Raw genomic sequence first — 13,034 nt, forward strand, 5'->3', positions numbered from 1 at the left:
TTTATCACAGGCCAGAGAGATTTACTGTAGCTGATCTCGCCCAGCGTGATTTTGTGCATTACGATGTTGGCTGAGATTTTGGCCATTTGGCAACGACAGTTGGTCTGGCTGCAGCTCACAGTAGCTTTTCATGTGAATTCGCACACTCTGTGGCAAAAATCAATCACATTTCTCTTCTGCTCATAGCAACCGTCTCGCATTTCATTTTCTTTTAACCCGTTCCCCTCCTACACTCCCGTCAGTTATGGGCTCACTCGTGCAACGATGCCCTTTCTCACGAACCGGCTGTCTCACAGGTTCCCTTAATAGGTTGAAATACAACAATAAGAAGTTTTCCACCACTGCTGTGCAATTCTCTAGCACCATGATTTCCCAGCAGTGGTGCAGGACCATGGCATTTCACGGAGGAGACCTCGTGGGTCAGTGACTCCAGTTCCTGCCCATCCAGCCCCACTCACCAATTCACTTCACAGCTCTTCTTCCAGCCTCTCCTCCATCCTCTTGAGGAACACGTTGAGAACAATATCTCCTTTCACCTGTATTTATTAGTAAATAGATCACGGTTGCCATTGAATTTAGGGAATTTTCCCATCAATGTTTGTGATGTGACCCTCTGCCTATGTGAGCTTGGGACGTGCCCTGGAGGGTGGATTGCTGGCACCAGTGCTGTTGGCTTGGGTTTCTCACCAGTTCTTGCTGTGCCCTGGAGGGTGGATTGATGGCACTCTTGGCTTGGGTTTCTCACCAGTTCTTGCCTTTGTGTTGGCCAGATGGGGAAGGGGTCCTTCAAATATGCCTGGGTGCTGGACAAGCTGAAGGCCGAGCGTGAGCGTGGCATCACCATTGACATCTCGCTGTGGAAGTTCGAGACCACCAAGTACTACATCACCATCATTGATGCACCTGGTCACAGGGACTTCATCAAGAACATGATCACCGGGACCTCCCAGGTGAGAAACGGTGGCCAGGGGGTGGGGCGCTGCTGGAGGTGGGAGGCTGAGACTAGCTGACAAGCCCAGGGTCACCTAGGTGCTGTTGGAGTCCTTATGGAGGTGGGTAGTTGAGACAGCAGACATCAAGGAACATTGAGCACGGTCCACGCAAGAGGCTGGGTAGTACCAGGGGACCCAGCACACCATGGACCTGCACCTCCCTGGGTGTCTGGGAGAAGGGGCCTCCTTGGGCACAAAGAGGTGGTTTCTCCACCCCGTTTCCCCTGCTTGGAGGAGGTGGGGATGAATACAGCCTCTCTGGGAGGTGGGATGCTGTGAGCTACAAGCCTTTGTATGAGGACATCTCCACATTATTTTAGCCTCAGCCAACTGAGGTATACAAGAAACTTCCAACAATCCCTTAGGGTTTACTGGCTAAAGGAGACTCTGTGGATGTTTTCTCCTTCCTCTTTCTTGAAACAGCTGTCTTTGTCCCATACGCCACATCATATTGCCAAACTCAATGGTCTACCCTTCCAGGGCAGGGTGGTTTCCCCTCATAGCAATGCAGGACATTCCTGCATCTCCCTGTGGTTGATGGGTGCTGGATAGCACTGGCACAGGCCACCCAGAGAGGTTGTGGAATCTCCCACTCTGGAGACATTCCAAACCCGCCTGGACGCCGTCCTGTGCAACCTGTTGTAGGTGCCCCTGCTCTGGCAGGAAGGCTGGACTAGAAGATCTCCAGAGGTCCCTTCCAACCCTGACCATTCTGTGATTCTGTGGATGAGCCTCAGTGTGTGCCCAGGAAGATTCCCATTGCGATGCCAGTTGGGCTGGGCATGGCTTCCTGTCAAACCCAGGCAGCTTCTGCTGTGGGCTCTGGCTACAGAAGTAATCTGGGGAACACAGTTTTCATGGCGGGAGTCTCACCCGTCACCCAGGGAGATGATTTGCAAGACTTCAGTAGGGATTTAGATCAGGCCTTGGCTGTGCGTCCCTGGATGATAGAGATGAGGTCCTGGTTAGAGTCACGCGACCTGGAGGGACCCACCCTGGTTTCCAAACCACGTTGCAAAACCACGCACAGGTAGCAAGTCTGAAATAACACAGTTAGGTCAGTTTTGGGGTAGATCGGCACGGTTATGGGTAGCAGCTGGCAGGGAATCTGTCCAAGCCATGCTTATTCTGAGTAATGTTCACCTGGGACTTACTCAAAGCTCTCAGAGGTGTCACCAGGAGCGGTGCTCTCTGGGGACAGAAACAATTCATTAGTTCTCCCCTCCCAGGCTGACTGCGCCGTCCTGATCGTTGCTGCCGGCGTCGGTGAATTTGAAGCCGGCATCTCCAAGAACGGGCAGACTCGTGAGCACGCTCTGCTGGCTTACACCCTGGGGGTGAAGCAGCTCATCGTGGGCATCAACAAGATGGATTCCACAGAGCCCCCGTACAGCGAGAAACGCTACGATGAGATCGTCAAGGAGGTCAGCGCCTATATCAAGAAGATCGGCTACAACCCAGCCACAGTTCCCTTCGTGCCCATCTCGGGCTGGCATGGAGACAACATGTTGGAGCCCTCTCCCAATGTAAGTGTGCTTTGTGTTAGACTTTTCCTCCCACCCCAACTATCCCGATCCAGGCAGACGCTCACCGCCGTGCCCTGAAAACCTCAGGCACGTTTCACGCACCCGTTGTGCGTAATGGCCCGTGCTGCCAGCAGGGATGTGTTTGTCACGTAGCTCTGACTGCGCCAAGCCAGGATGAATGGGCGCACTGTTCACGGCCACGCTGGTTGCTGTACTGTGGCCAGACACCCCAGCGGCTAAACGTGAGCATCTTCAGGAGACGATCTGTATGGCTTTGCTTCTGGGATGTGATTTGAAGGTTTCGCATCGTCAGACCCGTGGTGACATTAGAGCCATCCGCAGCGATTGTCACTCTCAACAGGAATATCACGTGTGGTTTTAGGGCATTGTTTTCTAAGGCAAATAACACGGTCTGGTCGCAGGCTAGTAACGGCTCCCGCCACACAGCCGGGCTCCCTCGGGTTGGGTATTGGGTACCATTCCCCATCGGTGCCATATGCCACTGTGGCAGCCGCACCTCCAGTTCCAATGCTGGGATCTCACTTCTTAAGGTGACTTTTTCTTGAGGAGGTACCAGGTTTCCCACGCCAAAGCTCATGGTTTCCTAGAACATCCATTTGGGTTTGGTCTTTCTCCAGTTGCTTTTTATGAGATCTCTCCCTCTGTGCGTCCGTGATGGGGACGGTGGGCACACAAAGGCTGGGTGCTCTTGGGTGAGCTCTTGCCATTATTTCGTATGACAGCAGGGGAGAAAGAAGAGCTTGAAGAAGCTCTTGGCAGACAGGTTGTTACTCTGACACTTTTTTGGAGAAAAAGCTCCCCCAGCTTTAGTCTTCTAGAGAAATGATGGGCTGGGAAGTTCTGGCCAGAGGAAGGTCCCTGCTGTCCTGCTGGCTTCTGGGTGACCTTGAGCAAGTTGCTCGGACTAGAAACACCCAGCCATCCCTTGTGCAACCAATGGGAAATTTGATGCTCACGGGTGCTTTAGGATTTCGCCGGTGGATTACAGGTCAGGGCTCTGTGACGAAGGAGGCAACGTATGAGTAGAGCAGCAATGGAAGGAGGTCAGGGATCACGAGCTGGAGCTAGAGGAGTGCGGCCATGCAAGCTCGCACCATCGTGCAACACAGCGCACGGCCTCGCACGGGAAAGGCAGCTCACTTGGGGCTGGCTTGGAAGGAGGGAGTTTTTGGGGTGCTTGGGAGATTCCTGTCCCCTGGGATAAAGGTCAGCCGCGGCCATGCCAAACCCGGCCACATAGTTCCTGGGTGCCTCAAATCAGACAGGTTCCAAATGTCAGCAGCTGCTGGGCCGGGAAGATGATCCCGAACAATTCTCCTATTAATAGGCTGCGGAGGGGAGGCACAGGGCAGGATGGGGCTCGCTGCCCCCCTCCCTCTGGAACGGTCTCCGAGCATGTTCTCAAGGCGATGCGCCGCCCGAGAGAAGGCAGCGGCCGAAATAACTCACCCCTGTGCTGTAAGGGGGCAGGCAGCCCCAGGGTGGGTTCCTAGGAGCTGGGGAATTGGGAAGAAAGCCTGGCCAGAGGTCTGGATCAGCATGAGCTTTGCTGGAGAGGGTGCAGGGTCCTCCCCATGCTGTGGTCTCCAGGAGGTCCCCATCCTGCCTTTGCCAGGACACCGGCTTGGGACTGACTCCTCCTCCCCATACTGCACCACATCTAGGAAAGCTCAAGCAGGAAGCTGGTGTAGATGTCTCTCCTCTTGTTCCTTGCCCGAAAAAGCTCTGATTTTTGTCACTGGCAATTTCTGGCAGGGTGTCACTAAGGCACGAGGCAGTCAAGTGACTTGTCTGTCTGTCAGGGGACTTATCAGAAAGTGGGGATTAGAGCCGTGACGTCCCTGCAGCTCCTGTCACCTCCGGGCGAGAGGAGGAGTGGTGGTACATCAGGCTGGAACCAGCTCTGCGTGGGAGCCTCCGGCCCACGTCCCTGTTGCACCGCAGCCCAAGGCCACCTGCCAAAAAAGATGGCTGGGCCATGCTTGCATCAAAGTTTGACATTTGAGAGCTTTTTGGCTAATGGGGTTTTATTATGAAGCCAGCTTTCTGACGCTGCTGCTGACGGAACTGGGCCACGCGATGTGGTTTGGGAGACTTTCACCCCGTGGGATGCTGCAACCCAAACGCACCCCATCTGCGGTGCACGGGAGCGCGGTGGCCGGGGGCTGCGGTGGTGGGGTGCGTGGGGTGGGTGCGTTGGGCTGCTCACGGGCTGGGTGAAATCAGAGAAAGGCCACCGCTCTGCAAAATGCACTTGGGGTGCAAAAGGGTTGGAGCTCAGCTGTTATTTGGGGGGGTCCAGCCTGCCGTCTAACCTGTCTGGCTGCGGGGTTTGGTCAGATCCTGCTTTTTTCCGTAGTAGTTGGGGAATAGGAATTGCTGTTTGGGAAGCAAATTTGGGAAATACGTAAGAGAGGTTTTTACTCAGGCGGCCCTAGGAGGCAGCACAAAACCAGGTTTTACAGATGCTTCTCAGCCTGGGGCCGTGCCGAGGTTTGGCAGAGTGGATTTGCTCCCAGAAGGTGCCCAAGAGCATCGTTATCTTATTCTTGGGATGTCAGAAGTTCTCCGGGTAACACATCCAAAGAAAAAGGGATGGCTCTGACAGCCAGGTGTCACGGGGGCGGAGGTTGCCATTTCTCCATGTCCCCAAGCCGTGCAGAGGCAGAGGGACGGGAGCCGCGGGCACACGGTGGCCGTCACCCCGGAGAGCAGAGCCCATGGGCGGGCGGCCGCCGGGGCAGCTGCTCGCATGGGCGCCTGCCTGGCGTTTCGGGCCATGCGACAGCAGGCTGGGGGGAAGGTCTGAGTCATCCTGCGCATCACATGCGGCTCCGTCACCGGCTGGGTGGATTTAACATTTTGCCGAGCTGGTAGCCCGGCGCTGGATACGGCTGCGGAGCAATAGCTGCAGTGTCCTGGGATGGTTTCCTCTGCAAAAGTGTCCCCGGGCTGCTCCTGCCACTGTCACCGAGGAAGACAATTGGTGTCAGACATGACCCTCCGAAGGAGGCTGACCTGAACACATTCGATGCAGGCTGAATTCTCTGGCTGGACCCAGCTTTTCGCCTCCCTCCTTTCCCAAAAGATGGGTAACCAGCCGTGTCCTCCGGGGATGGCTGTGAAACCGGGGGCACTTTGGGGGTCCTGTTTCACCCGTAGCCTCAGACCCATTGCGCTGTGCCACTGGCGTTGGTGCCCAAGGGAAAAGCCATGTCCATAACATGTGCGATGGGGCTGGGGCACACGGGTAGCCTTTTACATTTGAGGGGGAAAATATTGCCTAAACCTCTCTGTGCAGAGGAAGGGGGAATGACCATGCGGACTCTGATCTCTGTTTGTTGTATCAGGGTTGTTTCAGACCCACCACTGAATTTTTCTTGCCGGCCAGCCCTACAGCTTCCAGATGTGCGCCCCAAGAAAGCACTGTGTTCCCTGCATCAAACTGCAGCCTCTGCTGAGCACATTTCCCTACCTCTCCACTTCTTTTCTGGCCAATTTTAGCTTCAAGGGTCCAATTTAGGGCAGGAGCAGAGAGCATCTGTGAAGAATGACCCTGCCCTTTGACAGCCCTAAGTGCAAGCGCCAGGTTTCCAGCATCATCCCAAGTCAGGGTTCAAAAACCAAACCCTGGAGGGGTGATAGCAGAAGCAAGAGGGGAGAAGGGTCTGTCTGGGGCTTGCCTTGAAGAAACTCAGTTCCCAGGACTGAAGGTTGGGTCCTTTGTAGCCAGGACTTGGCTGGAGACCCTGTGGTCCCCGTGCCATCGTGGCTGGAGGGCAGGATCCAGGCAGCTGGCATGGGAAGGCAACATTCACGGGTTGGTGTTGGGAACGGGGATTGTGAGTTTGTTGGATTTAACCACTTCCATCCTTTTTCTCCTGTTAATGGGTGTTTCTAGGAGAGAGGGGGCAGGTTGAGTAAGGGGGTGTAGATAAGCCTGCAGGGATGGTGGAGTGAAAAGAGCTCCCCAGTCCCCAGATAAAGCCAGAACATGGTTGGACTGAGTCCATGAAGGTTGTCCTGGTGGGATGTCTCTCTGGGATCACCTCTGGATGCTGAGGAAGGGCACACTCAGTGCATGTTGTTGCTGCTGTGTTTCCAGATGCCTTGGTTCAAAGGCTGGAAGGTGGAGCGCAAGGAAGGCAACGCCAGTGGGGTGTCCCTCTTGGAGGCCCTGGACACCATCCTGCCCCCAACCCGCCCCACAGATAAACCCCTGCGCCTGCCCCTCCAGGACGTCTACAAGATCGGAGGTGAGCAAAAGCCTTTCCACTGTCCTCCTTCCCTCTGCTTTAGCCAGAGTCTTCGTTCCATGGGGATTTGGGAATGACATTTCCAGGTATTGGGAAACTGGAGAGTGTGGACTCAAACTTGAGATAATGTTGGGGAGAATCGCCAGGGCAAAGACCCCATTTGAGACTGGGCTGTCTGGGCTTGGGGGGTGACATGCCCAAAGGTGCCCAGGGATTGGAGAGGAGCAGCAGGTTTGTGGGCTCTGCCCAGGGAATACGCGAAACCAAAACGGCTACAAATTTGAGTGTCCCAGAGGTCATGGCTGGCAGGGCAAAATGGAAGCAGCAAAAACATGCTGGGGCCCAGATGAGGGACAAGGCCAGCAGGGAGGGCCACCGGTGAGGCTGGTGTGTGGCGGCTTGGCCGTGGTCTGCCCGTGCTTCCCAAATGCTGGTGTCCATCACCGGCACCTCCGTCTGCCGAACTGGACCGCGGTGCCAGCCATGTAGGGAGCGCGTCGGTCGGCGCGTCTCCCTTTCCCTCTGGAGCGGTGATGGGGACACTTTTCCGAGCTATAAATACCCTGTGAGCTCTCTGACCCGCTGGCAGCAGCGGGCATCCCCGCTGACTCACCCGGCTGCCGGATCAGGCAGGCACAGCCATTCCCAACCCTTTTCCACACTTTTCCAAGGATGTGTGCGCTGCAGAAACCAGGCAGGGATTGAACATGGGTTTCAGCAGGCTTTTTAGTGCAGTCTTTTCTTTGCAATTGAGACAAAAGGTGGTGAACAGGTCTGTGTCCCAGCTCAGCTGGAGCAAGGAGATACGGTTTTACCATAAGGGCAGGTCCTTAGAGAGTAGAGGCACCATGGGAAGGAGGGAGGTGGAGGTGGAGGAGCGGATGGGTCCAGCCAACCTCCCCAACCCCTTTTCAAGGTTGTTTCTCTTAATGCTTCTTCACCTGACTCCAAAGGTGAGTTTTCCTGAAGTTTCCTGACGACCCAGGCTGTGAAAGGTGCCTTTCATTTAATTAGCCACCTTCATTCCCTGGCACAGCTGGGTCTCATGCCGTGCTGATGGTGTGGCCATCAGGGATGCGGAGCGTGTTGTTGCACGCACGCTGTGTTGTGCCCAGACCTCCATGCAGGAGGTTCCACAGCTGCTACAAAGAAAGAGCTCTCAGGGCATGTGGATTTCTCAGGGCCTTCTGATTATGGTGTTACCCCTTTTTTACAGAACATTGGATGGAAAGGATGGACTCATGGTATTTTTGAAGACCCTAATGTTGATCTTGCAGCTAAAACCTGGGTATTTTGGGGCAAGAAGCAAATGTGGTCTTTGGTGAAAGCCGCTGGAGATATCTTGCTTTTGCTGCAGCCAGGCTCTGGCCCAGGGATATGCCAAGCAGGTTACATTTTGCTCTGCTCTGTCCCTGTCTCTGCAGGGATCGGCACAGTCCCCGTGGGCCGGGTGGAGACCGGCATTCTGCGGCCTGGCATGGTGGTCACCTTTGCACCTGTGAACATCACCACCGAGGTGAAGTCCGTGGAGATGCACCACGAGGCCCTGAGCGAGGCTCTGCCTGGGGACAATGTTGGCTTCAACGTGAAGAACGTCTCCGTCAAGGACATCCGCCGTGGGAATGTCTGCGGGGACAGCAAGTCGGACCCACCCCAGGAGGCAGCGCAGTTCACATCTCAGGTCAGCAGAGCTGGTGGTGCCACCGTGCATGGTTTGCCACCGTCCTCCTGCTCCCAGCCTTGCCCTGACACCGCTCTGTCCCCCAGGTGATCATCCTGAACCATCCCGGCCAGATCAGCGCTGGCTACTCGCCCGTCATCGACTGCCACACCGCACACATCGCCTGCAAGTTTGCCGAGCTGAAGGAGAAGATCGACCGGCGCTCTGGCAAGAAGCTGGAGGACAACCCCAAGTCCCTGAAATCGGGTGATGCGGCCATCGTGGAGATGATCCCCGGGAAGCCCATGTGTGTGGAGAGCTTCTCCCAGTACCCACCCCTTGGTAAGGGAACGGCTCTTTGGAGGTCTCCTGCAGAGGAGCAGGAAGGCTCTACAGGCATAGGGCATACACCAGACACATTGAGCCTCTCCCAGTATCCCCCACCAGTTAGACTGGGGAGGGAGCTGAGATTGTTTTGCTGCTCCCCCATGTGCTGGGGGTGCAAAACTGATGTGTGGTCTGTGTCAGAGCTGGTGGGGTGGGACGGGCTCTCTGTTGAGCTGGGTTTCCAAAGGCAGGGCTGGGTTTTCCCTCTGGAAGTGATAGGACCTTTCCTTCAAGGTTACTAAACCCTCATAGTTTCTGAATACAGAAACATTTTTCAGCTTTCCCATCTCTGCCCTAAAACACAACTGGTCAGGAAAAGAAAGAGAGAAGTTTGCTCAGTAGAGGTCACCTTTTAATGCCGGGAATTGCCATACTTTCCTTGAATGATGTTGCACATCTGGAAGCTTTAGCAATGTCAGGAGCTTGCAGAGACCAGATGAGATTTAAGTTTAATAAATAGTCATTTAAACAGAGAGGAGCATCAAAGCTAGCTTGGGTTGATGGCTCAGGGCTTGTTCCTACAGGAACCTGCTCCAAGGACAGGGGTAACACGTGGCACCATGAGTGGTGGGTGTAGATCCCACCGTCACCCACCCAGAAGAGCTCAGCTTTAGGGAAGGCAAGGCGACCGCGTTTCACTCATGTCCCCCCACTCTCCATCCATCCCACAGGCCGCTTCGCTGTCCGTGACATGCGGCAGACCGTGGCCGTGGGCGTCATCAAGAACGTGGAGAAGAAAAGCGGTGGGGCCGGTAAAGTCACCAAGTCTGCCCAGAAGGCCCAGAAGGCTGGCAAATGAATCGTGGGCTCCCAGTGCATCGCGCAGAAACCATCCCTGACACCAGGACGCTGCCACCGTCTCCCCCGGGCGCATGTGTGCACATCAGCTTGTAAGAGTTTATATGTCAACGACTGGATGCTCACCATTAAGGTCCAGTGGAAATTCTTTAAAAGGAAAAGCATGTTCCAGCGTTTGTGAGGCTTCATGTTAATTTTACCAATAAAACTGGTACAACATCCACAGTGGAAAAAAAAACCCCAAACAAAACAAAACAGAACAAAAAAAAAACCCAAACAAAACAAACCAACCAATCCAAAAGGTGTGGAGCTCTGTGTGTGCGTCTGTCATTGAGAGGGACTGGGTTTGATGGGTTCCGTGTAGTCCCACTTAGAGCAGATGGTGGGGGTGGGCACAGGCGGGGCTGGGATGGAAATTTGGAGGAAGGAGGAGAGTTGGGCACCCATATTCAGGGTGTCACCGCGCACCCAGCCCTTCCCCAGCTCTCACCCTTGACCAATGCAGGTGTCTGGGCTGACTCCCCCAGCCTAAAGCAGGAACTGCTCTTACAGCAGTTTTGATATTATCCGTAACTTGCTCAACACTCTGATATCAATTATCAGGGCCTTTATTATAATTTTTTCCATGCAACATAAGCTTAAGTTGACACCTCCTAAAGTTATGCCATTTAAAGAAAGAAAATAGCATACCCCACGCCTCCTGGAAGGGCGAGCAGCGTCGCCTTCATTCTTTATGATACCCCCATCATTTTGGGAAAAGCGGCCAAGGCTGCCTTCCCTCTACACGCTTTGCCTCACACGTGGTGGATCCCCCAGCCCTTTCCAAACAACACAACAGGAACGTTTGTCCCTGGATAAGGCCATGTGCTGGAGCCCAGGTGTGACTCCCAAGAAGCCCCAAAACTCATAGGCTTCACCCAGGATGGTGTCTTGTCTCCCACTGCAAACTTGAAGCCTGGGGCAAGATGTTGCACCTCTTCCCCACTCCACCCAGTGGCAGCTGTCCCAGTCCAAAGGGTTGTGTTTGCTGAGCGGTTAGGACTGACTAAAACGCAACAGCCAGGAGCTTTGAGGAGGAAAAGGTGGGAACACTGAGCGTGGGGAGGAGCAGGACGGCAGGGCAGGGAGGCGGAGGGAGGAGGTGTGAGGGTGCTGCTGCCACCACAGCGCTCTGGGGACATTTCCAAGGAACATTTCCTCCCTGAAGGTGGGGTTAGCAGCGTGCTGGGGCATCCTGAAGTTGTCTGTGCTCATGACTCAGTTTTTAGGAGAAGCCACAGCGCTGGGAGTGGACGCCACGCACGGGCTCTGTGAACGGTGGCATCATTCGAGGTCCTTCCCAGGAGAGCCCCAGAGGAACAAGTATCATTACTGTTTGTGTTGCAGGAGCCCTTAATGATCCTAATTAACATCTGATGCTCTGCAGCACTAAGTGCCCCCAGGCAGAGCCTCAAGGAGCCAACAACAAGCTGAATTACAGGGAGTGCTGCACGAAGCTCCTCCAACACTGTCCCCATCCCATGTGCTGGTCTGACAACAGACAGACACGTACCGGCTCACTGGTTCCCCAAAACTCTACGCACAGGCCACCGAGGCTCCTTGCCCCTCTTCACATGCCCAGCAGCCACCAGCTTCATCCATAGAAATCCATTTGATGCTCAAGGTCTTTGTAGTATGTGGGTTCTATGAAGCGCCGTGTCCTTGGCATGCTACAAATTGGAAGGGGACCTGGGGATCCCTCCAGGCACAGCACGGCCGCAGGAGAAGGCTGTTCTCCCACTGATAGTTCAATCTCATCTTCCAGCTCCTCCTGCACGTCCCAGCTCCCGAGGCATGATGTCCTTGAGCCAGCATGGAGGCCTTGCGCCCCTTCCTGGCTATTCCCAAGCAGGGCAGGAGAACATCATCACGTGCATGTTTTTCCTCCACCCTTAAAAGCAGCAGGAACATGAAATCCTGCGGGAATATCCCTCCCGTGCTGTGCAGGAACCCTCAGCTCTCTGCTCCCCAGTGGGAGCCAGTCCCTGGCACAGCAAGAGTGGGGACAATGTCGGGGTCGGGTGAGGAAAAGAGAAGAGCAGAAGCGAAGCCTGCACCTGGTCTATAGTTATTTTAAAAGCCAAACCAAGTTTGACAAAACCACAGCTACGTTTCCATAGAAATATGCCAGGGGAGCTGTGAAAGATGCTCCGGGAGCGATGCACAAGCAGTGCGGTAATTAACGGTGTAGCTGCAGAACAGGAAAAACATAAAGCCCAGAGGATTTAACCCAAACCTGCTCACGGCTCACAGCAGGTCCAAATTTTCAGCCTGATTTCAGTGCGGTTGGTACCCCAGGTAATCCGCAGGATCAGAAAGAAGAGGCAGGGCCTGAAGTGAGATGTCTGCAGCAGCAGCATCCCCTGTCTTGTAGAGAGACAGAATTAACAGAAATATTCTAATTTAGACCCACTTCAAAGTGTGAGGTTCGAAAAAGAAAATTAAGCATGTTGAATTTCTGGGGATAGCAAATCAAAATTAGATGAAGCCATGACCTGCCTCCAGCCAGACCTTGGGTTTGAAGGCTCATTGTGGATCTGGGTTTTGGGACCAGATCAATGACCCTCCACGTGCAAGTCCTTGCCTGACCCCACAGGGTTCGCAACCATACTGGGGACGATGCTTTGTTTGGCGCGGGTGACCCATTTTGGGGTTCCATCAAAATTAGAAGCAACGCAGCATCACCCTGAACTGGGCCACACATGGCTTTTGGCAAACGTTGCCGTAAGCTCAGGTTGATTCGAGAGCCACCAGCGCCGTGTCAAAGCAGCCGGGTGCTGCATGGCCCGTGGCAGGTGATATATAGGGCTGCGCTGGTGAGATGCATTTTAAAACACTGACTTCAGCTCCAATTCCTCCCTGCCACAGCTTGGTGCACTGGGACCTCACAACCAACATCTCAGAGGCATTTTTTTCCTAGCAATTTTTATATATATATATATTTTTTTTTTTTTTGGAGGCATTTTTCATCCCTGTCCTCCCTGCGGGCGCCGCGGTGGATGCTTCCCCTCTGTACCAGTCTCAGCGATGCCATCTCGTGGAAAGAGGGACAAAGTCCTCCTGGAGCAGCTGCCAAGGAGAAGAACCCCAGCCCCGCATCCCACCTCTGCAAAGCCCGTCCCTGGCAGGCAGCGTGCCCGCAGCAAAGCAGAGGATACAGCTTCGGAAGCTGCAAAGTGCTTATCGTCCTTTCTGTGGGGACCAGACTTTGCAAATGGGATTGTATGACCTGAAATTTAAAGCTGCGGGGCTAGCGGTGGGGAAAAACTACTAGAGGTTGTAGGAAAGTCAAAAAAGCATCAGGGCTGGCTCTCCTGCACTGCTGCGCATCAGGTCTTCAAGAGGTTAGTTGAGA

General features: G+C 54.4%; 1 protein-coding gene across 1 annotated transcript in view; it reads left to right on the forward strand.

Moving 5' to 3' along the window:
• Window positions 1–9,865, forward strand: part of EEF1A2 (eukaryotic translation elongation factor 1 alpha 2) — a 13,111-nt gene extending 3,246 nt beyond the window's left edge. Inside the window, exons 2-7 of the mRNA XM_009893437.1 lie at window positions 771–950; window positions 2,222–2,518; window positions 6,645–6,795; window positions 8,220–8,476; window positions 8,563–8,797; window positions 9,514–9,865. Of these exons, the coding sequence (XP_009891739.1) occupies window positions 771–950; window positions 2,222–2,518; window positions 6,645–6,795; window positions 8,220–8,476; window positions 8,563–8,797; window positions 9,514–9,641 (1,248 nt within the window). The 3' untranslated portion in view covers window positions 9,642–9,865. The remainder of the gene's footprint in view (window positions 1–770; window positions 951–2,221; window positions 2,519–6,644; window positions 6,796–8,219; window positions 8,477–8,562; window positions 8,798–9,513) is intronic.
• Window positions 9,866–13,034: the final 3,169 nt, after the last annotated feature.

The sequence above is a fragment of the Charadrius vociferus genome, unplaced genomic scaffold (assembly GCF_000708025.1).
Source record: "Charadrius vociferus isolate BGI_N301 unplaced genomic scaffold, ASM70802v2 scaffold259, whole genome shotgun sequence".
Taxonomy (NCBI): Eukaryota; Metazoa; Chordata; class Aves; order Charadriiformes; family Charadriidae; genus Charadrius; species Charadrius vociferus.